Source organism: Teleopsis dalmanni, chromosome 2 (assembly GCF_002237135.1).
Source record: "Teleopsis dalmanni isolate 2A chromosome 2, ASM223713v2, whole genome shotgun sequence".
Taxonomy (NCBI): Eukaryota; Metazoa; Arthropoda; class Insecta; order Diptera; family Diopsidae; genus Teleopsis; species Teleopsis dalmanni.
The window spans coordinates 105,986,289-106,013,758 of record NC_051847.1 but is presented as its reverse complement, the minus strand read 5'-3'; the positions used below and the strand labels follow the sequence as shown (position 1 = coordinate 106,013,758).

At 32.8% G+C, this 27,470-nt stretch overlaps 2 protein-coding genes across 12 annotated transcripts in view; both read left to right on the top strand.

Annotated features, from left to right (window-relative positions):
• Positions 1-318: 318 nt before the first annotated feature.
• Positions 319-1,153, top strand: LOC119675308. Its single transcript, XM_038086503.1, has 2 exons — positions 319-541; positions 600-1,153. Exons 1-2 carry the CDS (start codon positions 319-321, stop codon positions 1,151-1,153), a joined length of 777 nt encoding a protein of 258 aa, XP_037942431.1.
• A 9,489-nt stretch (positions 1,154-10,642) lies between these two features.
• Positions 10,643-27,470, top strand: part of LOC119678939 (plasma membrane calcium-transporting ATPase 1) — a 73,372-nt gene continuing 56,544 nt past the window's right edge. For 2 of the 11 annotated variants that reach the window (XM_038091057.1, XM_038091054.1), the window contains exon 1: positions 19,995-20,177. The gene's annotated coding sequence lies outside the window, so the exon portion shown is untranslated. Of the gene's footprint in view, positions 10,714-19,994; positions 20,178-21,218; positions 21,377-27,470 lie in introns of those variants that run through there. The other 9 variants (XM_038091059.1, XM_038091058.1, XM_038091053.1 and 6 more) reach the window with 7 other exon arrangements.

Genomic DNA, 27,470 nt, shown 5'->3' with positions numbered 1-27,470 from the left:
ATGAGGTTGATAAGAATAAAAATGCAAGAGGAGACGAAAAGAATTTGATTGAGCAGAAAAAGTAAAAAGATTTTAGAAAGGTTGTTGGCAAAGTATATATAAGTGAAGATTTAAAAAATTAAGCAAATTGTAACTTTATATTATAAATAAAAAAAGTAAAAATAATTGTCTATAGTAACGACAAATTGGTGACCCCGACGTGATTCCGGGAATTAAAACCATATTTGGTGACGCCGGAATTAAAACAACAATTTGTAAAAAAGCTAAGTAGCAGCCACAGAGTCTCGCAACGCAAATTCTTTAACAAGCGGAAATATCATGAACGAAGGCGAAGCAGTCAGCGCAACAACCAGCACTACAGTACAACATGGTACAACACCGGCAGAAATTTGCCGTATAGGTGTCAAGCCGCCGGTATTTTGCAAACGCGACCCTGACTTATACTTCCTGCAGATGGAGGCGCAATTTCGCGAAATTGACGAAATACGACTACGTGATTGGGTCGTTAGATGGGTCTACACTAAGAAACGTTGCGGATATTGTAAGATCACCTCCATCTCAAAACAAATACGACGCAATAAGGAATCGCCTGATACAAGACTTTGCTGACTCTGAAAACAAAAAATTACGCAGACTCATACTCGAGTGCGAACTGCATGACAACAAGCCATCACAATTACTTTGCACTATGCGCGACCTAGCAGCTGGAGCCATGAATGACGGCGCACTGAAACAATTCTGGCTAGATCGTTTGCCCGTTGCAGTGCGAGCTGTTGTGTCCATCGCTGACGGTGATCTTGACAAATGCGCACTTCAAGCTGATAAAATGATGGAGATGGGGAGTTATGGTTCTGTAGCCACTGTAGATGGTGCAAAAAATTCTCAATCAGCACAGTCATCATCAATTGAAGAAATGCAAACCATAAATAACGCCGTTTTACAACTGAGCAAAGATGTAGCTGAAATAAAGCAGCGACAATACTCAAATAGAAGACCTCGATTCCGAACTCCAGATCGTGATCCAGTCCAGCACATCCGCACATGTTCTGCAAATCAGGTTAGTAAGCAACCTCTTTGTTTCTACCATTACAGGTTTGGTGCCAATGCAATCAAATGTACCAAACCTTGCAAATACAAGGCACCGGAAAACTAAAAACAGCTTTGTCAGAGACGGTAGATGAAGCTAGTTTAATAAGAAGTTCGTTTAATAAGAAGCTCATTCAGTGAGAAGCTCATTCAGTGATAACTTATATACATATTTACAATAAGCTTACAATAGGTAAAATTCAACAACTTTCCTATTATCAGTTGCTAGCGGAGAACCTAAAACATTTTAATTATTGCGACTGCACTTCACGACTGCTGCTGCTGCTCGTTTTCCACTATTTCTAACTGCTTCTACACCACGTTTTGTAACTGCTTCCGCTCCACGTTTTGTGAGAAGTTCGTTTAGTATGAAGCTAGTGGTTATAAGTCAAGCCGTCTGTTTATTGTTGACAAAAAGACTCAACACAAATTTTTGGTAAATACGGGCGCACATTTCTCGGTTTTTTCGATAACCGCAATCGCTAATCCTAAACCCAAACCCACAACAAGTACACTGTTTGCAGCGAACGGATCACACATTAAAACATATGGTTCCAAACTTCTGACACTCAATCTGGGGCTGAGGAAAAGTTTCGCCTGGTATTTCACCATCGCTGACGTGTCAAAGCCAATACTAGGAGCCGACTTCCTCAAAAATCTCAACTTATTGGTCGACGTCGCTAACAAGCGAATTATTGACAATCAAACGAAGTTGCAGACGTTGTGCATAGCCGAAATTGTAGCTTACTCTCCAGTTTCTTCAGTCAACAGCGACAACAGGTATCAGAAACTCCTGGCCAAATTCAAGGACCTGACTTCACCACTGACATTTAATTCGTTGGACACAACAAAAACAACGGTTCAACATCACATTTACACTAGCGGACGTCCTGTTTTTTCACGCGCTCGGCGGCTGAACCCAAGTATGTTACAGATAGCTCGTCAAGAATTCGAGTACATGTTAAGTCATGGAATTTGCACCCACTCGAAGAGTGATTGGGCTAGCCCGTTGAATATGGTTTCTAAAAAGAACGGCACGTGGCGACCATGTGGAGATTATCGACGACTCAACTCACAAACGTTACCAGACCGATATCCTATCCCACACATCCAAGACTTCGCACAAACATTCAACGGCAAGTCAATCTACACTACGATAGACATCGAAAAAGCGTATTTCAACATACCGAATAGCTGCAGAAGACAAAAAAAAACAGCGATCATCACACCATTTGGTCTTTTTGAATTCAACGTGATGACATTTGGATTATGCAATGCCGCGCAGACATTCCAACGCTATATGGACCAAGTTCTTTCAGGTCTAGACTTCGTCGTCTGCTACATTGACGATATTTGTATCGCGTCCAGCAGTGAAGAAGAACACTACCAACATGTCACAACGGTATTCCAACGCCTCCAGCAGCATGGGTTAAAAATTAATGTAAGTAAATGTGTTTTCGCTAATAACGAAGTGACCTTCCTAGGACATCGTGTAAACAAAGATGGTGTTAGTCCTCGAGTAGAGAAAATCAACCACATTACAAAATTCAAAAAGCCAGTACAAACACACGAACTACGTAGATTCCTGGCCATGCTGAATTTTTATCGACGATTTCTTCCCAACGCAGCGGTGATGCAAGGTCAATTGCAAGCGGTTATCAAAGGCAACAAAAAGAAGGACAAAAGTCTTATTGTCTGGACACAAGAAGCTGAGACTGCATTTGAACAATGTAAGCAAGCAATAGCCGACGCAGTAACCCTGGCACATCCACTACCAGAAGCACATTTAGTTCTAAACGTAGACGCCAGTAACTTCGCCGTTGGTGCAGCAATTCATCACGTTTGCAACGAACAAATGAAACCATTAGGATTCTACTCCAAGCGGATGACAGACGCACAGAAGCGCTATAGTACTTATGATCGTGAACTGCTTGCAATATATCAGTCGGTAAAGCATTTCAAACATATTATAGAAGGAAGACAATGTACTATTTTAACTGATCATAAACCGATCATATTCGCTTTTATGCAAAAACCTGAAAAAGCATCTCCACGTCAACTTCGACACCTCGACTTCATTGGTCAATTCACAACGGACATACGTCACATCTCAGGAAGGGATAACATAGTGGCAGATCTTCTATCTCGTATCGAAGTGATCAGCAAAGACGGAGATATAAATTTTGAATCATTGGCTTAAAGTCAAAAAACAGATAATGAGACCAACGATTTCTTAACCAGCAACAATACCGCGCTCAAACTCAAGCTTATAACTATTCCAGGCGCAACAATATCCATCGCCTGTGACATGTCAACAGTGAATGCACGTCCATTCATTCCTAAACCATTTCGACAACACATTTTCAATGTCGTGCATTGCCTTTCACATCCAGGTAAAAAAGCCACTGTTAAACTCATTAGTAAGCGGTACGTGTGGCCGAATATGAATCAGGACATCACTCGAAAGGTACGAACATGCATCCCGTGCCAACGTGCAAAGGTCATTAGGCACAACAAAACAGCAATTGGCAGTTTCACAACGCCAGAACAACGGTTCGCAGCAATACATATCGACCTAATTGGACCACTACCTGCCAAAAATGGATATACATATTGCTTAACCTGTATCGACCGATTTAGTAGATGGCCGGCAGCAATCCCAATTGAAGACATTCATGCTTCAACAGTCGCTACTGCAATAATTAATGGTTGGATAACACATTTCGGAGTACCAACGCAAATCACCAATGACCAAGGTCGTCAGTTTGAATCCCAACTTTTTAACGAGCTGGCACGCACACTAGGCGTAAGACACTTGCGATCAAGTCCTCGCCACCCACAAAGCAATGGCATGATCGAACGCTTCCACCGTACGTTAAAAACAGCCTTAAAGTGTAAAAATGACCAACACTGGACCGAAGTACTTCCACTTGTCATCCTTGCCCTAAGAAATATTCACAAGGAAGATCTGGACGCCACACCCGCAGAAATCGTATATGGTAGCGCACTAAAGCTGCCATGTGATTTTTTTGAGGAAGTCAAAGACGACCAAGTATGTTCAGAATTCGTGAAACGCTTCAGACAAGCCATGAACAACATTCGCCCCGACCCAGTATCACAACATTCAAAGGACAAGGTTTTTGTACAACACCAGTTACAAAAATGTACTCACGTTTTCCTGCGTGATGATGCAGTACGACCACCTTTGAAAGCACCATATGAGGGGCCATACAAAGTTGTAAGTCGGTCTGATAAGACATTCGAACTACTGGTAAAAGGAAAACAAGTACGCGTAAGTATCGACCGCCTAAAAGCAGCATTCTTACCAAACAGCGAACTGAAGGCGAATGTAAACGACACACAACTCTCCGATACAAGCACACCAAGTGAAAATACTGGCAAGGCAACACGAAGTGGAAGAACCACACGTCTGCCCCAAAAATACGTTACCTTCAATCTATCGTGATATCGTCCATAACTCAATCACTGGCAGGGGAGTAATGTGGTGTCCACCCAAACGTATTTATGATACGTAAGTGAAACCAAAGAAGTGTTTTTGTCTTGGTATAATAAACATAATATACCAGAATTTATATTCTGAATAAAGGAAATTTGGATCGTAATTAAATTTTAACAAGGAGTTGAGAAATACAACTCTGTAATTGTAATCCAATGTCAACCTATGTTCCACATGAGGTTGATAAGAATGAAAATGCAAGAGGAGACGAAAAGAATTTGATTGAGCAGAAAAAGTAAAAAGATTTTAGAAAGGTTGTTGGCAAAGTATATATAAGTGAAGATTTAAAAAATTAAGCAAATTGTAACTTTATATTATAAATAAAAAAAGTAAAAATAATTGTCTATAGTAACGACAACACATTTCAGTATATTTCTTTAAATTTCGTCTCTCCCCTTTTAACTGTAGCACCAGCGAAAACAGCCCCCTGATGTGCGGAAAAATTGGCCGCACATTCATACATTGCAAGTGTGTTCGATTTTGTTCGATCACTGCATAAACAAGTACGGTTCTCAATACAAACTTTTGTTTGAAAATATTAGGTTTGATGTTTTAAGAATAAGAAGTATGTAAAAAGTTGTGTTTATTCCATATTGATACAATATTAAACTTATATATACATATGTATATAAATTATTAATTTAATTTGTATGTTAAATATTATTTTGTTAATAAATTGTTAATATTATATTGTAAATATTGTTGAAGTTAAAGCCTCATACAATGTTAATAACACTACACATATATAAATATTTTTGTCAAGCTTTAATAAGCTTTTATTTACTCTTATATAATTAATTTAATAAATAACGACAGTTGTTATAATACACTCGAAAAGAATACAACGCGTTTTTATTTAAAAGGTGTGTTCTACATTTAAAAATCCAACAGGTTATGGACCCAGGCATAACTCAACCAATATGAATTCAATATATAATATTGACAAACTTGATGAAAACAATTACGACTCATGGCGTATCCAGATGAGGAGTGTCTTCAAGGGCTCTAGTGTGTCGTAAGTGAAAAAATGTCTGAAGTGATCAGGGATGGAAAAGATCGGGACATATATGAAAAATGGAAACAGAACGATGAAAAGACGTTGGCAGTAATAAAGTTATCAATAAAAACTGCAGTAATTGGACATGTAAAGAAATGTAATACCGCAAAATACGCTTGGACTGGCTTAAGAGAAATTCAACAGCCCACTGGACTGGCAAGGAAGGTATCTTTATTTAAGAAAATGCTATATGAGTGAGGGTGATTCCATGCAGCAGTATATTCCAAGTTTTGGTTGCTTGTTATAATGATTTTAGTAATTTTGCTAAAAAGTTACGAAAATTTTGTTGTTGCCTTAGAAACACGAGATCAGCTTCCAAAGCTTAGTGATTTAAACACAGAACTATTTGAAGAAAACGAACGGCGAAAACACAATAAAATAGTTGAATCAGACGGTACTGTACAAGCATTAGTTGTTCCATCAGGCCATAAATATTAAAGGAAATATTACAACAATGATCACACCATAAGAAATAGCGGAGGTAAAGAAGATAAGAATTTGAGAAAAATCAGTAACTTTAAATGTTACAAATGTGGGAAGAAAGGCCATTCCACTGCAGAATGGAGATCAAAAGAAACTTCTGTTAAGAGAACTGAAAAAACATATAAACAGCACAGTGTGTCTTAAATGCAAATGCTATATTAAACCGTTTCAATCGTCTCAAAGTAAAACAAAAAATATCTTCGATTTAGTCCATAGTGATGTTTGTGGACCAATAAATGTTAATTCATTAGGAGGATCCAAACACTTTGTTACTTTTGTAGACGATAACTCGCGGTATATTTTTGTTTACTTTATAAGACAAATATCAGAAGTTTTTAATGTTTTCAAATCATTTAAAAGCATAGTTAAATGCCAAACAGGTAAAAAAATTAAAATATTATGTAGTGATAATGGCACTGAATACGTAAATACAGAATTTAATAATTATTTAAATGAAAATGGTATTCTTAGACAATTGACTGTGCTTCATACTCTACAACAGAATGGCGTTGCTGAAAGAGTTAGCAGAACTTTAGTAAAGATGGCACGCAGTATGATCTTAAACGCAGGTGTCGACGAGAACTTCTGGGGTGAAGCAATTAACACTACAGCATATATAAACCGATCACCAACAAGAACAATAAGGAACTTGACTCCATATGAAGCTTGGTGGGAAAAGAAACCTGTGGTAAGTCATTTGCGAGTATTTATTTCGTTGAAAATTTAAACAATAAAAGCAATATTGATATTCTACCCTTATTTAGTGCAAGTAATCTTGAACGCTGTATTCCAGATAGTGAATTTGAAACTCCAACTAAAAATGTCGAAAACAGTACTGCCAACAAAGAAACCAGTCAAATAAATACACCACAGGAAGATAAAGACAATGTATCAGATGTTCAAGAATCCGAAGACTATATTGGTACAACAACTGATTATAATTAAGACCAAGGCCACAGTGTGATATTGTAAACTTAGTAACTTCAGTCAGGATTTCAACTTATATAGTAGTCCCAGAAACAGTCTTCGAAGCTCTACAGAGCGAATAGTCCACTTCCTGGAGACGCGCTATGCAGGAGGAATATGATATATTGATAAAAAATCATACATGAGACGCGGTGAAGCTACCAACAGAGCAAAAAGCTATCGGCTATAAATGGGTTCCCCAAACAGAAACAGTAACATACTTTGGTATTCACCTTTTCAAAAACTTAACTTGGCGGAAGCTAATTGAAACAAAAAGGACTCAAATGAAGCTCAAGGCTTTAAGCTTTCGCTGGCAAATCGGACATCAGTCTCCCTTATGTTAAAAGTACAAAGTCTTGTTGTACAACCAAGTCATTAAGCCAAACATAACCAAATATTTCGAAGACAGTAAAAAAAATTACTACACATACCAACTGAAGAGTAGTAAAGGCCTTGTTGTCATCATTAAAGGTATTGAGTCAGATGTAGAACTCATTGAGACAACAAATGCCCTAAGCGAAAAAGGCTTTAGCGCTAGAGCAGTTATAAACATTGTTAATAAAGATAAAATCCCACAATTTATGTTCAAATTTGAACTTCACTTGGAAGCTTTTAAGCTTAAAAAAAATGAGAGCCATCTATTTACAACCTACAGTATTTACTTCACCGCAGAATTAGCGTTGAGGAGTCCCACAAAAGAAATGGTCCAGTGCAATGCACAAACTCTCAAGAATATGGCCATACCAAAGAATCTATAGTATAAAGAAGTGCCACGCTCATACAAACGAAATACCCACTTTATTTTGCTGGTGGATTTATAATAAATCCACCCAACCTCATGCAACAATGTTCGATCGAGTCACAACTGGTATGATGAAAAAAAAAAAAGTGGGTATTTCATTTGTATGAGCGTGGCACTTCTTTGTACTATAGATTCTTTGGCCATACTGTCATATTGCACTCTTCGTATATTGTGCGTAGCTTGTGGTGAGCTTCACTATAGTTCCGAATGCTATAAAAATGCATTAAAGGATACCAACTCCAAAAAATGTGGCAACTGCACTGGAAATCATACCACAAACTACAGAGGCTGTCCCATTTATAAAGAACTGAAGCACAGGTTAGCTCTGCAGAAAGAAACTTTGCGTAATCCTACAAGAAGTAACCCCATCAAATTAGTTGGAGTACCGCAACCTTTAACATCTAAGCCTGTTACACCTGGTGTGTCATATGCTAATGTCGTTAAATCTGACAAACAACAAGCCCCTCCAGTTCAAAGTAATAGTTTGGAAATAATGATCTCCACTCTCACTCAGAGCTTAACTCAATTCATGTCAATAATGCGAAATACTTTTAATAAGATAATCAAAATGCAAAGCCAATTAATGCAAATGTTTTTGTCTAATAAATGAGTACTTTAAAAAATTGTACATGGAATGCAAACGGCTTAAGCCAACATAAACTTGAACTCACAAACTTCATTAGCCGAGAAAGCGATGTACGTAATGCTTTGTTCAGAAACACATTTTACAAACAAAAATTTCTTTTTTATTCCTGGTTATTTGTTCTATAAAACCAATCACCCAGATGGCAAAGCACATGGTGGTACAGGTATTTTGAAATAAAGGCGCATTTTTCTAGATACATATGCTCATAATTATATGCAAGCCACATCAATATGCCTTAAGCACAGAAGAAAAAATTTAACTCTATCAGCAGTTTACTGCCCCTTCGCTTCAACATTACTGAGATCCAATTTACTGATTACTTCATAACTTTAGGTGACAGATTTCTTGCAGCAGGAGACTACAATGCCCAGCACACGTATTGGGTTCCACTGCTCTGTAATCCAAAAGGTAAACAGCTTTACAATTCCATTCTAAATAGAAAAAATGCACTAGACGTAATCTTTCCTGGGCAGCCAACATATTGGTCTACCGATAACAATAAAATACCACACTTAATTGACTTCGCCGTGATCGAAGGCATGAAAAACATTGTGCTTTAAAAATATTAAAATATATAAAGTTCACTAGAGTTATTAGTTAGAAGCAGGCTACAATTCGAATAATTTTTTTGTTTTATTTATTTTTTAAATTACTTTATTTACAAATTAATTAGACAATAAATGAGGAAAGTTTCAATTTGAATACAATCTAAACAATACGAACTAGCCAAAATAATTTATTTTGATATATCAATTGAAATTATTGCGAAATACATTTAATACATTTAATTTATCATAAGTTTATAATCTAATAAATTTATTTGCTTAGATTAACTATTATTTATTAATTAAATCTGTAAACTCTTATATATACAGAAAATATGAATGTATATAAATAAAAATCATTCACATATTAAGAGAAACTCTTGCAAAAAAAAAACTGGAATTTGAACGACCGAAATATATACTTAAATTAATACTAATGACCACATTTAATAAAGGTAATGGTAATGGTTTAAATCGTATATATTAAATCGGTGACTGCCAACTAATTGTCATGCAAGGGTCGATGAAAACGTCAAATCATCGGTGCATCTCCGATAACGGGTCGCTCCGTTGTCGGCTGGGTTCTTCTGAATATCTTTGATGTATTTTTTTTACTTTAGAACTGAATTTGGTACTTGAAGGCAAATTATGATTACATAAAAATTATCCCAATTTAGTTTTAAATTATACAAGAATTATTAAGTTCATTAAATAATATCATTAATACTAATTTAATAACTATAGAACCATACATAGTTAGGCACACAATGATTTTATGTAACAGTCAGCAACTACACAGATGCTGCAAAATACAGGTATTCGCTGGTACAATAATCTACACTGATAAGGTTTTTAACAAAGTTGTTGAAATACCCAGCAAGAATATATGGCAGCACGTTTAAAATATTTATAGATTATAAGAGTATTTAAGAAACTGATCAGTTGCTAAGGACTTTATAAGCATATAATCAGCTACTTCGTAAAAACATTTAATCTTTAATTATTGAAGAATTGGTGTTTATAACTGACACAAAAGAAAAGAAACTAGAACGAATTACTATCAAAATGAAAACATTAAAATTTTCTCAATACTGCAAAAAAACTACAATTGATTTAAAATTGAACTTTTTTAAATTGAATTTAATAATCAGTTTAGTAATTGTCTTCCATAATTACAATGTCTTAAATTATGAATGAGATGTGTTATATTTCAATGTGCGTAATGGTCAAAATTTAGTAGGCCAATTTTAATATTATTTTTTAAATTGTTTGAGATCATAATGCGAGATAGGGTACCATATTTACGTTTGTCATTTAGTAAATGCAAACAATTTAATACACAGCCAAAGATATCAAAAACGCTGCATTAGTAACGTTCTCATAACTCAACTTAAACAGACTGATAAGATGTAGATAATAATATGTGGTAATTTATAAAAATCAACAAAAAATTGGTACAAATAGACGTTTATTCTAGCATATACCTCTAGTTAAAAATAAAACTGTTTGAAAAAATTTATTCTGTAGTTTTGCCATATAATTTTTTGATTTCAGAACATATTAAGCTTCTTTATTGTGCAGTGAAAACTAAAATTTAATAAGTATATAAAGGTGAGATTTTTTGCTTTTTGTTTTAGGTAATAACAATAATTTGGCACATAATGTATATTATAGACATAATAAAGAGTTACATACATATATAATAAACTGAAAAAATATATTCAATACATTACAGAAGATAAATAGAAATAAAAATCATTATTAGAAATCATGCTAATAATTAGATTTCAAGATTGTAAATAAAGATTAGAAAAACGTTTAAGTTGCAATGGGATTAATGAAAAAAGTTTACTTTCAAATTCTAATTGCCAGGTTCTCTGAATAATTCTTAACTAAATGGCAGAAGATGTAGATGTAAAATTATGCATATCGAGAACATATTTATTTTTTTAAATAAAAATTTTTAGACCTTTGAAAATACTTCAAACAGAATTAAAGGAAAATTTCAAAAGAATTTTGACCAAATTTTGGTTTCAATATAGTATTGAACTATGCCATTAGATTTGAAATACAAAATCAATAAAATTTTGCAAATTTAGATGACTTGTCGGCACGTTACTTGCATTCTGGTCTCTGCAGAAAAAAATTCAGTGGTGACACATAACATAATTCTGTGACATCACACCCTCGCGAAATTTTACGTACAGTAAAGTGATAACAGAATACATAATGGTTGGAACACATAATGTCTTGGATGTTAATTCTGTTTATCGTGATATACATATGTCGCTGAAACAGTTTCTGCAAATCAAGTCCATGAAATAGATAACAACATGTTTCGCTGACATCCATTTTAAACTATTATTTCCATATATTTTAAATTTAAATATATTTTGCTTTATGCTTTCGTGGAAAGTTTTTTCGTCATGATATTAATAAATTCTGGTAATTACAGCTTCATTTCTGTAATTACCAGGATTTCTTTCTTACACTGTTTTTTGACTTTAATGAGAATAATTTTTAAACAAATAAGTTTGAAATATTTAAAAAATTTATATAATTAAGAATTCATTTAATTACCATTCACCATTATTCTTCTATTATTCATTTTGTTTTCTTTTATTTAAATTAATTAATTTTTAGTGTTTCGAATTTTTATGTCATATTGTGTACAACACAACAAAAAACATATGTCAAAAAAAGCATTTAACATATTTCTAAAGTGATACTAGTTTACTTCAACCAGGCTTAATGCTGTTTATTTACAACTCGGAAAGAAAAAATTGCGGCTATAGTCACAACAGGCTGATATTTGAATTTGACTGCACTGAAAGACTTCAAAACCTAACTCTGTATATTTTAAGAGCATTGTTGTTGCTCACATATTTTCTTTCGTAAGTTGCGAATATTTTTTTACTACTCTGAAAGAAAAAAATACGGCTTTTGTTGATTTTCTGCATTTTTTTCGTTTGGTTCGCTTCGTCATCAAATCAAGTTGATATCACAATCTTTAGTGGCTTAGTATAATTTTCTCAACAGCATTTCGTTAGTGAAATTTACTATTTCTGTCAACTTTTCATCATTCTCGCCTGATAGAGTTTGTAAGGTGTTTCTGTTAGCCTGTGAGTTAACGTTGACAAGAAAGCATCCAAATTTTCTTTTCTGAAAATAAATAGTAATTATTATAAAAACTTAAAATAAGTATGTAATAACTAAAAACCGTAAAATGAAAAATTTGAATAAAAACTAGAAATATATTAAAGTATATTTGCATACAAAAAATTTTGTGATAAATTTGTTTGCAAAAATATATATAAACATATTTTAAATATTGTTTTTTCACTTATTTCATTTCCGCCCACAAGTCTCCTTTTTTTAAATTAAAAATTTATTAATATTTTTTAATATATTCTACAGTTCTACTCTCCTTGATATTCGTCAAGTCAACTATTTTTATATTATTTTTAATAATTAGTTGCTTGATTTTTTATTAATTAATTTACATATAAACATTATATAACAAACATACAGCGTAAGTATATATATGTATGTATATAAATGTACATATATATTATTAAATTTTTAAAAAATATATATATTGTAGCATTTAACAAATAATTTTATATTATGGTTTACCTGCAATTGATAAACAATAATAAATATTAATAAAATATATATAATGTATAAATATTAATAAAATATATATAATAAATATATGGTATATAATTTGTCATGTTTTTGGTTCTGTTGTTCATATTACACTGATTTTTGCTAATCACCTTTCTTTAGAGGTGTATTTCATTCTCCGTGTCTGTCTTGCAATTTATTCGCTTATGTGTTGTAATTGCACAATATGTAGCATCTCTAGTGTCATTCTCCTTCTATAATTCTTCTCTTCGATCAATACTCTAAATGCTCAAAATAAGCAGTTTTATGTTCAAATTGTTTGTTTCTTAATTTTTGGTCCGATTTGTGTCCACTGATTCTCTTTTGTAATTTTTGCCAATAAATTTTGGTTGTTCCAATACAGATCATGTCACATTTTTCTTTTTTATTCCACATGCATTGTATTTTAAATATTATGTTGGAACTTTATTAAAAAATGTGTGCAATATTATCATGTATGTAAAATATTGTATCACTGGTTGGAAGTGTCAACAATTTTTATCTTGTCACCTATTCTAATGGCTACAACGTTGAGATGTACTAATTTTTTATAATCTTCTTTCTTTTTTTCTTTCTTCTAATTGGGTGTATATTTTTTCTTTGAATTTGAAATATCAATTGTAATTATAAAATTACTTCTTAAATGCTACAACATACATATGCATTTTTTTTTTAAATTTAATAATATGTACATATTTATATATATATATATTGTTACGAATTTGGCTTTTTTAATTACGTTCTTGTTATTTTTCGTATCTCTGGATTGTCAATAACGTAACAAATGCTCAAAAATAACCACGCCAATTTAATTGTCAATACTTAATAATCTTTATTTGCTAAATGTGCTGTTGTTCTTTTAATCGCTAAACGTCTTATATACTTTCAAAGAAAATATTCGTTTGAAATATAAAAATCACAAACAACGTGTTTTATAAACGATATAGTCCAATAATTAATTATTATTTTCAATTGAAACTAAAAACAATAAACTTGTTTCTTGGCGAAACACAATCGTGTTCGGCACAAATCCTTTGGAACCGTGGGGTAAGCTTGTCTAGATGCACTACTTTCATTTTGCAACGTGTCGTTCCGCAACACTGAATAAGGTATACATCGTCATTCTACCGTTTAATAATCATCTATGGTCCTTCGCAAGACCATATATTTGTTTGTAGTTTCGCAGATAAACATTTCTTACTTTGCGGGTTATATAGCAACACCAAATCGCCTTCCTTGAATCCCTCAGAATTTGCTGCTCGGACAAATCGGTCTTTCATTTCATTGCTCATGAGCCGGTTGTCTTGTCTTATATGTTGGTGAAGCTCATTCATTTCGTTTCTCAACATATCGCAATAGTTTTGCTTCACTGTGCTCAACCGCATTGGTTACTCCAAACATAAGGTCGGAAAGAAGTCGCAAGTCAGAGCCAAAACCTACATGTGTTGTGTATAACCTGTTGTTTCATGCTTAGCCGATTGATATGCCATCAAAAACATTTGTAGGTAAGTGCTTGTCCCAATTTGTTTATAATTTTTCGCAGATGTTCTTATAGAGTACGATTGGATTTTTCTGCCATGCTGTCTGATTGTGGTTGCAGAGCATTGTTCTTGTTTTTCTAATGCCCATTATTGCGCAAATTTCTTGGAACATTGTGATTTCTAAGTTTCTACCTTGATCGGAGTGCAACACTATTGGGACTCCAAATCTTGTTATATTATTTTGTACAAACAAAATCTGTTACTGTTTAGGCCTCTTGATTTGGTAATGCGTATACTTCAGGGCATTTACTGAAATACCTATGACAACAAGCACATATTTGTTTCCTACATCACTGGTTGGAAATGGGTCCAGTCCTCTCCGTTGCCGATGGACGACATCCAGCCCAATAAAACCGCTGTTTGATCTTTTCAAGAGTTTTCATGGCTCCAAGGTGTCCTCCACTTAGCCCATTGTGAAACTCTTCTAACACGTTTACAATTTTGGATTTCGGAACGATAATTAGGAGATGATAACGCTTAATATACTACACTTTCCCAACTACGGTGAAGGACCCCCTTGACAAGACGGATACTGACCCATTGTGCCAAATATGCCTTTGCAATGGGGATTTCGGAGGATATCTGCTCCTTGGTTAGCCGTAGTCCTTTTTCTTTGGAACCTATTAACACTGCAAGATCCGGATCTTTTAGTTGATTGCTTTTTATATTGGTTGAGTTCCTATTTTCGGCTGGTTGTAGGTTTATCAAACAAATATCAACAACTCCTTCCTTTAATTCATTTTTATTGCAGTGTTTACACTTTAGCTGACAAGGTCGTCTCGATAACGCATCAGCATTTCCATATTGGACTCCCTTTCGGTGCTTTATTTAGAAGTTATAGTTCTGTAGTCTTTCTATTCATGGAGCGATCGTTCCTTCCGGCTCTTAAACTTCAATTATCATCTCAACGCTGTGTGATCTGTTCTCAAATAAAATTTTTGAACATAGAAGTACTTATGAAACTATTTTACACATTCCACCACCGCCAACAGTTCGTTTTAATTTATACAATAGTTTCATTCTGGTTTTCCAAGAATCCTGTTAAAATATGCTACCACTTTTTCTTGACCATCGATAGTCTATCGACCATCGAACACCACCAATTCCATAAGCGCTCACGTCGATGTCTAAAATAAATTCCTGCCCTAGTACTGGATATGATAGCATTGGTGCTGTACAAAGCATTTGCTTCAATTGTTGAAAAGCATTCTCTTGCTCGTTTTGTCTTACGAATGAGCAATTTTTTTAAGTAAGCTGGGGCCAAGAAAACTTCGTAATTCATGTATGTTTGCTGATCTACTGAATTTAATATATCCTAATCGGTATGAATGCCTTGCGTCGTCACTTAATGTCCGAGATACGAAACTTGCGTTTTCATCAAAGAACATTTCCTGGTACTCAAGCGCAATCCAGCTACCGCGATACGTTGAAAGACTTCCTTTAGATTTTTCAAATTATTCATACTTTTTCCTATGACAACAAAGTTGTTGAGGTACACCAGACTTGTTTTCCAATGAAGTCCCTTCAACACGTGCTCTATCAGTCGCTCGAACGTTGCTGGTGCATTACATAATTCGAATGCCATCGCCGTGAACTCTCATAACCCATCGTCTATAATTAACGCAGTCCTTTCGCGATCATTCTCCTTAATTTCGACTTGCCAATAACCACTTTAAAGATCTAACGTGGAAAACCATTTCACTCCAAATAATGTGTTTAAACTGTTATCGATTCTAGACAATGAATAGCTAACCTGTCACGTGATATCGTTCAGTTTCTGATAATCCACGCAGAATCGTGCTGGTACAACTGGGGAGCCCACGGGCTCGTTGACGGTTTAATTACAAAACTTTTCTGCGTTTTATCTATAAATTGGTTAGTTTCTTCTCGTTTCATTCAAAACTCTTACTGGGATCTGCGCATCACTTCTGCTTTTAACATGTTTCTTCCTACTAATGCATTGGTATTGGTTTTGGTTGGTTTCACAACCTACAAGTTGAGGACCCACATCCTTCAACTACTTTCGCCCACACAACCGCTTCCGATTACGGTGGAATATTCGACTTGTCGTTGACTGTCACTGTCTTAACCTCTACAGTTGTTTCATATCCAGTATTATTTGGCATTTCTATATTTCCGCAAGACAGCATTTTCCTTTTCTAGTCTAACAAGTCTAAATCCGTGTTTAGACATAAAGTCCAATCGTATTATTATGTCGTCCATGATGTCATCCACAAGAAACGTGTGGTTGATCACCATAGTGCCAATCAGAATCTTACAAGACATTTTACCAGCGATAATAGCTTCAATCCAGTTGCTGTTCGAAGCTTGTAACCAGACATAGGTTCAGTCGTTTCCTTTATTATGTTGGGCTGAATAATTAAATGTGACACACCAGCATCTAAAGTAAGCATTATTGGAAGAACATTTACAGTTCCGTTGCTGTAATATTGTTCTTGTGACGATTAATTTTTGAGACTGACACTGTGGGGATAATAGTTGCGAGAACCAGTTTCCGCCCCTTGGAACTGTTGGGTAAAACTTGTTTTTCATCATCTCCAGCGCTGTGTCTAGCTGGATTGGCATTAGACCATTTCGACAAACTCTACAGTTGCGTGCTTGTTTACCACAATGATAGTATTTACCCGCCGTTTTGGTAGGAGGGGTCATGCATCTTTAACTGCTGTGACCATTCTTTCTACAACTGCTGACTCTTCGAATTCCATTTCATAAACCTTGTGAATGGACTTAGTTGCGAGTGATGTGGTTTGTGGAGAAAGCGCATGTGACACGATGTTAGCAAATGTCCTCTTAGCCAGTACAAGTGCCGCACTTTTAACATCTACGTCTCGTATACCATTAATGAAGCCTTATGTATTTACGCGTTTCGTCTACTAATGCATCTGCATTTGCTAAATGTGTTAGTCGCTAAACATCGGATGCAATCTTGGAGAGTCCCACCTGAGTTTTGGCATCGATTTTGTATTTCTGTTGCCTTAGTTCGCTTTCAAATCGCTTTTCCAATGCTGACATCAAGGCATCATAATTGCCTGTTTTATAATGGGGTATGGTTTATAATATTTCGGCTGCGGAAACATTTAACAAAATAAATAATACAAGTACTTTCTCTTCAGTATTCTAATTATTAAACATCGCTGTTTTTTTAAATTGGAGCTTAAATATTTACAATGGGACTCTTCTATCAAACGTTGGAGCTTTGCATATCGGAGCGCATATTGGTGCTGAGTTCTCATTTATTTAAGAACAAATAATATCGCATTCATATCTAGATTTGATAAAGGATCTTCTAGTTTCGACTTTACTTCTATTAAGTGAAGCTTTCTGGAACTTTGAAATCGAATTCATCTGCCTTTATACCCTCGCCCCAATTGCATAACGTAGTCGACTTCGTTAATTTACCTTTGACCCATCAATAGCTAAATTACGTGCAACTAGCTCATTCTTTAATTGCAGAATTTTTAAATTAGCCAGCTTAAATCTTTTTTGACACAGTTTATTGAAAATCCTACTTCTGACGCGAATTAAAACGAACTAGCCTTTTTTCAAAACGAACTAGTGTTTGTTCTTTTTCGTATCTCTGGATTGTCAATAACGTAACAAATGCTCAAAAATAACCACGCCAGTTTAATTGTCAATACTTAATCATCTTTATTTGCTAAATGTGCTGTTGTTCTTTTAATCGCTAAACGTCTTATATACTTTCAAAGAAAATATTCGTTAGAAATACAAAAATCACAAACAACGTGTTTTATAAACGATATAGTCCAATAATTAATTATTATTTTCAATTGAAACTAAAGACAATAAACTTGTCTGTTGACGAAACACAATTCTTCGAAGAAGCGCTAAAGTGACATCTGTAAAAGTTTTTCTTATTTTTGTTAACTAATAGTGTTGCCGTATTGTTATGATTTAACATATACCAGTAGTGAGGCCGGTAGTTGTGTACTGGCCACACACTGCGGTCAGTAAAAAAAAAATGTTACCAACGTAAAAAGGCAACTATTGTAAATGTTCATTGGAAACTCTAACAAATATTGCAATTTTGTGTCGAAAATCATTTGTAATCAAAAATTCGAACACAATTCAAAAATTTCAAAAATTTAAATATTGGGAAAAAGAAAAATTTCAGTGTTTTATTTTAAAATTTCCAACATATTTACCATTCCTTTTAATTCTATATTCATTTTAATTTTCAATTTATATGAATTATTTATATATATACAAAATGTAATTTATTTGCGTTATATGCACATATGCAAGATTTGTTATTTGCCAAAACATAACATTTGACATATTGCAACAGTGATGCCAATGTCTCGTTTAGCGAATTTAGGCCAGCATGCATTTTTTTGCCATACTTGAGACCCACCGAAAGACAAAATTTCGTAATACACCAAGGCAATAAGAAAATTGAAATGACACAGAAATAATAAAAAATAATCCAAAAGATCAACTTTTAGTGTTTAAGAATAACTTGGCATCAGTGCCTAAACAAGTAAATATATAACAAGTAACAAAAATTCAAATTTGCAGTTGAATTTTATAAAAAAAACTTGTTTAAATTAATATATGTATATAATAGGTCTGCTCCACGAGCTACTCGCAGTAAAACTGAAGTAAAACACAAGTAAAGTACAAACTAACCGCATATCACAAACAAAGTGCGATATTAAGTTCTTTACACAGATTTTCATGAAAGATTTGTGTAAAATCTGGTGAGAACACCAGATGCTCTCATTGACTCGAAAATTTGCTGGTGGAACGCACTTGTTTCTCAAAGTTATGTTACTACGAGTAGCTCGTGGAACAGACCTAATATAAATGATATAAAAAGTTATTGATGAGCAGTTTATATTGTATATAGTTGAATTTATATACGTTAATTATCAACAGTATATTCTTCATTTAAGCTTAAAATATGTTAACAATAACTTGATGAATAGTAAACCATTATCTTCATATGGTTTATATAATTTTGTTGTGGGACTGCTAAATTCATATGAAGAGAAAAGCTTTAACCAAAATGAGAAAATATGAAACATCGTCAAAATCCAGTAACGTCATGGTATGTAGTAACTGTGAGAATTTTGTGAGGTGAAATGACTGGCCGCAAATGTCTCATTTGAAATTAGTCATTTGAAAGTATTAATATGCGTTGTAAGTCATTTGTTTTCATTTCAAACAGCTGATTTGTCATTGTTCCTGTTGATTTGATTTTTGGACTAAGTCAAAAAAATGTTGGATGTCGGTTAAACATACCTTTAATGCTTACAACATAAACTTAAGACTTGTTTTAATCATCGGTTTATTTATTTTTGAACTGAAGAAGTCCCAAAAAAAAGTGCATCGTTTTCAAGGAAATGCGACCAGCAAATATTTGTTTACCTTTTTTTGTATATATGGCAAAACCAGCTTTATCAAATTGTCAAAATGTATTCATTTGCATTTGGCAGATATCTGGAACTCATTTTAAGCTCATTGGAACTCGTTTGTACAAAATCAGCAAATGGAAGTCATTTGCGCATATGATATTTTGTACGGAGAAATTAATCACTTGCTTCTCATATATAATTTTTCACTCAAATCAGTCATTTGAGTACAGTGTAAATGCCATATAATATTAAACCTTTTGCACAAATTGTGTATGCTGGGTATAAAAATCAATATTGACATGTTTCAAAAGTTTTTCAGTTTTCATCATTCCGTTAAATGCCTTAAATGTTGTCAGTCAGAGCAAATCGATGGTTTGAGTACGAGCATTTTGGGTGGACGTACGTGTTCTGTAATTTGTTGGTTTTGTGAAGTGAAAATTCCAGACTAATAAAAACCACATTCTCATTCAAAGTATGCATAAGTAAAATAGTTTTGAAACGTGTAAAATTCTAATATAAGTTTAAATTCAAATTTAATATTATTTTTCCGAACTACTACAATCTTTTCTTCTATGTTAATTATGAATTAAACATATTTTTCGTTGAATATAATGGTTTTGCTATTGTATTAACGCTTCATAGCGACAGGATAATAACAATAATATGCTGATGCCAATAGTTCCATTGTAAAAGTTATTTGTGGGTATTCAGCTAAGAAGAATAGCATTTTACAAGAAAAATCATAAGTCTACTTCTTCAAATAAACACCCAAGCATTTTTTTTTTTGGTAAATCTTTAGTAAAATATGAAGAACTTTTCTTATTCTTAATTTATTCTATTTATGACCACGTTTTTCTTAGGAATTGATGTATTTATAATGGAATTAATGTGCGTCATTGTTTAGTATGTATATGGTCGCTTCTTCTCGTTTCTTACCGCCTGAAAATTGCATACATATATTTTTTTATATTCCCTTACGCCACTTTGGTTTATACTAGTAAAAATTGGTTTTTCTAATACTTTTCATAAGCATACGAAATATTTCAAAACTTTTATGTTTGTAACGTTTAAAATTTAATATTGTAATATAAATAATTTGGCAGGTGAATATACATTCAGAATATACGTGTGTATGTGTGGTATCAAGTTTCCTATACATGTAGTTTTTACAATTAAAAAGTAGGTTAAATTTATAAATGATCAATCTTGTTCTTAGGATTTAATTTATTTAAGTTGAGAATAATAATAGTTCTCATATGTTTTAAGATTTTTTAGTGAAATGAATTCCTCATATTCGATGCAGTATTATGGTTGCAAATAAAAAACTATTTTTCGATGGTTTTGGGAATGCCATTGTTCTTTCAAAAAAACTCCTGGTTAGTTTTTTCATATACTTTGTATCAAGAGATTTGCATAACTTATACGCAAATAACAGTAAATTTGTAGTAGGGGAACCCTGTACAATATCTTTTGACAATGGAATGGCATATGCAAATAAATAATTTGGTAAAAACAGTGTAAAGATATTGTTTATGATTGTGTATGTGACATCAACCTTTCAGTAAATTTATTGATTGCATTCAATGCAAAGTGTAATGCCAGAATGAAGTTTGCACACATTACCTTTTATATTGCCAAATGTATTATTCTAACATAGCCACGTTATTTAAGGTAAGGAATTCGCATTATTATAAGCAGTGCACACGGTGTGTTTATATAATGGTATTCATTGTGACGATTTTCAAACAAAACGAGAAATTTGTGTGAATACCAAAAAACCGAGTTACAATTGGCTTATTAATATACTTAGAGGGATTCCAGTTTTAAACCACTGATCCACATTACTGGTCAAATTTGGGTATATACATTAAAATAGTATTGTTGTCTAACGGTTCAATGCACAAAGTTGATAAGTGAAATATGGACATAAAAAAAATTGTTTTATTTCTGAATTGTTTATGATTTGGTTTGCACATTGCATATGATAGTTTGGTGAACAGGGATACGAAGTGCAACAAAGCAGGCAAGAATGTAAAGGCTTATAGTAAAGGCCAGTAGAGAAACGTGTGCGTAAACTGTTGCATTACCATGTAATTTTTTCTATATGTGTTTATTGCATGGATGTCCTATAAAATAAATGTTGCACGCTATAATTTGTATCAATTTACACTCACTTGCATATATCTGCGTACACCCCAAAAAAATTTGTAAATCAATCTTTCAACTCAAATTGGTCAACCATTGATTAATATTTTTAATCAATTATTTTTTTAAACATAACAATAATTTCTTGTCTTCAATGATATATATTTTTCCAAAATTTTTATCAATGTCTTCTATTTTATTTTTAATTTTAAAACTAACACTACATAAAATGTACACGCAAAAGTCTGCGTACATCTGGTTGAAGTTGCATGGAATGCAAGATTTTGCTATTACCGTTATGTTGTTTTTCGTCGATTTTGCTTTTATTGTATAAGCAATTAGTATTGCGCTGTTAAGCTGAGTTTTTGCACCACATTTCGGAGAATTACAGTATGTAGAGCAAAGGCAAAGAAATTTCTGTTGGGGAGCGAAAAATAATCATAAAACCATTCTTAGATAAGGAATCTTATAGAGAAATTGGTGTGTACGTAGGAAAAACCCACTTCTCCGTCCAAAAAGTAATTAATCATTTTCACTGACCGTATCTTACCAAAGGCTCGATCTGGCCGTCCGCCTTTGCTAACGAAGCGTAAGCAGAAGACGATTATTAAGTCTATTCAGCGTAATTCTAGGATGACAACACACACAGCACAGATTCGACGTTATATATTTCGACGAAAGTAAATTTTGCACGCGAGGGAATTGAATCGAGGGCAAAGTTTTGGTATGGCGAAAAAGCGGAGAAGCATTCAAAAAAGAAAATTTAGACGGCACAGTTGAACATGGAGGAAGCGCCATAATGGTGTAGAGGTGTATGACAGTAAGCGGTGTGGGAAACTTGACATTTATCGAAACAACTATGAATCAGGAAATATATATTAACGTTTTGAAAAACAATTTAAAAGAAAGTGCTGAGAAATTGGGGCTTGAACGTGATTTTTGGTTCCACCAAGACAACGACCCAAAGCACACGGCACAGAATACAAAGCTGCTTTATAATGTTAAAAATCAGCTGCGAAGACCTCAGAGTCCTGATCACAACCCTATAGAATATTTGTGGGATCTCCTCGAGCGAAAAGTTCGAAAATACACAATAACATTAAAAAAATGCTCAAAGATGTAATTGTGGATGAATGGGGCAAAATTACTTCTGATGAAACAAAAAATACTTGTCCGTTCCATGCCAAAACGCCTTGCGGAGGTTTTGCAAAGAAAAGGATATCCTACAAGTTATTGAAAACTGAGAATTATTATTTTGCGTGCACATTTTTTCGTAGTGTTAAATTTAATATTAAAAATAAAATAGACTTTGTTAAAAATTTTTGGAAAAAATATATCATTGAAGATAATAAATTATAGTTATGTTTAAAATAAAAGAATTGGTTAAAAATATTAATAAGTGGTCGAACAATTTGAGTTGAAAGATTGATTTTAAAATTTTTTTGGGGTGTACGTAGATATATACTCTATATGAGATTTTGGTGCTCTTCATTATCATCTGTATCGGTCGCGCCTCTTAAAAATTCATCCGGCAATTAAAATGTTGTTCCATACAACATTTCAGCTGCAATTGCATTTATGTCTTCTATTCAAGCTTGTAGAATCTCGATTAAATCAATTAAATTTGCTGTTAAACATCAGAGCAACTTTTAATGATGTGTATCATCTTTCTATCATCTCGTTTAAAGCTGAGTGATATGGAGTTGTTCTAATGGAATTTACTCTTATCAATCTGCCAAGAAGCGGACTGATCCGAAGGCGCTAAGTCGAATTGAATGCCACGGGCGGTTATAGTTTTAAGAAAACCAATTCTTGCTATATGTGTTAATTAAAATTGCGTTGTAACAATTTCTGCAGATATAGTTTGATCATCATACTTGTAAGTTATGCCTTGTTTTCGCTATATAATTTTAAATGCCAAAATATGACCCAGTCATTTTTTTTCGATAAAACAGTATCTGATAAAAATAGCATTGATTTTAGACTTTACTTCATTGACATACTGTTTTCATAAAAGATGTCAAATGAAAATTGACAGTTTTGACATCTCATGCAAAAACAAAATATAGAATTCAGCGGGAATTCAACAAATTGTGAAGAAAATTTAACTTAAATGAACAAAAGAAAAAAAATTTTGTTGGCCAGTGTTACAATAAGTTCAATGGTAACTTCAAAAGCGTACACAACAAAAAATTAAAAAAAGAAAAATAAGAAATGGTGGATTAAGCTTGGTTTGAAGCATAAAGCCGCTATCAGATTTTACGGTACATTTTGCAATAAGTTGGCATTGCAGAATCTATATTGGTTTCATTACTTTATAAGAATGAACTTAGAAGATTTCGATTTCCTTGTGGAGCGCGTTTCCCATATATACTTAGCGTTTTCACTTAATATCCTTGTCTTTATATTCCTTTAACAAAAAATTCCACATACCAAGGTTATTAACATTTTAAATTTTCTTAATGAGATGGTTTAGTAATTAAGAAATTTTCCCTAGATACACAATAGAAATAATATTATACACAATAGAAATAATATTTAAAATAAAAGATATAATTCATTCATAGTTGTAAAGCATCGTCTGCTAACGATAAATTACGCGTGTATTTCAACGATGTTTATGCTTCAATTTCTTAAAATGAATGAAATTTTGCATGCCGATAAAATCCGAATGTATAGGATTGTTCTACTTATTATTTAATATTATTATAATTCTTAATTATTATTTATTTCTTTCCCCATTTGTAATATTTTATATTAATTCTTTTCAACGCATAGAACACTATGGGAATGTACCTTCACAAACCGAAATGACTCAGTAACTGAAAATATTCTTATGGCATCAGACCTCATTGTTTTAAATAATGGTTTGCAACGCACATACATTTTGACATAACAATTTGTTCTCTAATCTTTGTTCTGCTTTGGTAATATGATAGAAGTAATTTTATCACATCTATCACATTAATATTATCAGTTCTCCAATACTTTAGCCCTTTAAAACTGAAACATAAATTCAAGTTTGGTAAAGTTAAATAAACTAATTTTTAAAAAATGTGTTTTGATTTGAATAACAAATTCATTTTGTCAAATAAAATGAACACAGAAACAGCGGATATTTTAAAAATTGATCGCTCCAGTACACAGTTCTCTATTCTATTAGTCGTTAATAGACAATTTAAGTCAAATAGAATTCTCTCTGATGGATTTAAATACTCTTCGATACAATAAACAAAGAGCATAGTATGACTATAAATGTTTTCCATTTGTCATAAATCATCTGTTAAATTACAAAATTGCGAATGAAACGTATATTTACATTTATTTATGTAAACTTTTTAACTTCTAAAGAGTTTACAAATGTAATAAATTCGTCTGTCAGCTCAATTAAAATTTGAACTAAAGTGAGAATATTCATGGGCGGTTACCAATTATTCTCTATTAACGCATACATAAAATGGATCCGTGGTAATTATATCCAAAGAAAAAGATTCGAAATCAGTTAAAAAAATCATTCATAGTATTCGAAATTTGTTTTTTTAAATCTGTTTTATGTTAGTGTTATGTTGGTTATATATTCTAGCAGAATAGAAAGTAACTGTTCTAGTATAAAGATCAATTTTAATTCTACTATTATTCCCAATGTGAATATATTTAAAATTTAAAGTTTTACATTTGACAAGAAGTATACCTTTGCAAAATACCTGTATCCATATAAGAAGAAAACTTCTTTCTAGACTGAACATACTAAAATATTTTTGTTTTCCAAACGCTCTCACGCTCACCAATATACTTTTGTCATTAATGCTGCAATATTATCAAAAATTGCCTACAGTTTATTTATGGCCACTGTACCAAAAGCAATAACAAGATTCATAACCGTTCTTAACATTCAGTAAATCATAATGTGCTGCACGTTTATCCTATCAGCAATATTTAAGTAAAAGCAGGTTGCCCTTTCATTAAATAAAGAACAAATTTTAATGCCAACCATCATATTGCTAAGCTTTTTTTTATTTAATAATGATATCCTATACAAAGCTTTGGTGAAGACACTGCTGATGTATTTCCTTTATTAAATAAAATATCCTTTTATTAAAACCATTCGTTAAAAAACCCGACCTTCAATCATTCCTTTTTGATTTTAAATTTACAAAAACTCCCAAAACACTGTACAGATAACTCTAGATACCGGACAGAATTTATAGAAACTATTTCGTTATATTTATAGGATGGAGGGGTCAAAATTTTCACTGATGGGTATAGATCAAACATTTATGCTTTCATTACCTATTTCAAAAGGAATAATTTCCTCAATCCTTATTGAGTCCTACTATTCAATTTTTACAACAACAACCTATTCTCTTCAGTAAACAACAAATGCATTGTATTTCAGATAGGTTCTCTGCTACAAACGTACATGCAATTGGTAAAACAAAAGTGTATAGTAACAAATGAGCAATAGCAGTAAAGACTCGCTACTATTTATTAGATATAACCACAAAATGAAAGTCATACTAAACCCAGATTATGCTGCTGTGATAAGTAAGAATAAGGCTGATAAAACTGCTAAAGATGTAACCCAGGCACCATTAAATTATAACTCAAAAAAAAAAAACAAGACGTTCTCCATTTTATATAGTGGAGAAATCCACATCCAATACTCTAAAATAAATTCACACAGTATTAATCCCCATTACCCGCCCATTTGCCCGTATGAGAAACTAAAAGCATTCAAACGACTCCGTCAGCGGCATTACCAAATGACTCACGAGCATATTTTTCGTGGAAAATTATCTGATCTATATCAATACTGCTATATTGATACTGATATACTGCTTCTTCAATCATTCATAATTTATATAATTGTTCACGATTTGAATGAAGTAAAGATAGTTTCGGCTACACTACAGAAATTCCCTCTACATTTCCTTTTAAAAGTACACTAAAAAACAATAAAATCTAATAATTAAATTTTAATAATTGAATTTAGATAGTTAAGATTTTAAACTTAAATTAAGGTTAGTGGTATTTTAAAATAAGGCTCTTGTTGCTATTGTTATTGCAGTCACTGAAATGACGTCATCAGCTTAGCTGCTGTACGTAGCTAAAATAAATTCTTTTAAAAAATACATAAAAAACAGTTAGTACATGCGCATAAACAAAAGAATCTAACAAAGCAGTTCAAAATAATACAAAAGAACTAAAAAATAGTGTATAATAATATAACAGAGAAATCATCGCTCATTGCATAATAAAACATAAGAAACCAAAAAAAAATTATAACTATAGCAAATAATTTCATGATTAAAGAAATTTTAAAACCAAACCCAAACAATGTTATTATATAGTGAAAGCGAAATTTTCTAATCAAAACGAAAAACTAAAATAAATAAAGTTACAATGAAATTTATAACAATTTTTAAGCAGAAATTGTTCAAAAACATCTAACCTTTAAATAGAACATTTTTTAAACGAACTTGTGGGTAACAACATTATCCAATAAAATTATATGTTATAATTATAGGAAAATTAAAGGTTCACTTTGAACCGTTTTTTGGTTTGAATTTTTAGTCCCGGTTGAATTTGTCAAAGCTTTTGTTTTAATTTAGCGTTAACA

Coding starts and splice junctions, on each gene's coding strand:
- LOC119675308 (XM_038086503.1), top strand. CDS start 319: ATGAACGAAGGCGAAGCAGTCAGCGCAACAACCAGCACTACAGTACAA. Junction 542..599: donor TAAGAAACGTTGCGGATATT/GTAAGATCACCT, acceptor GCCTGATACAAG/ACTTTGCTGACTCTGAAAAC.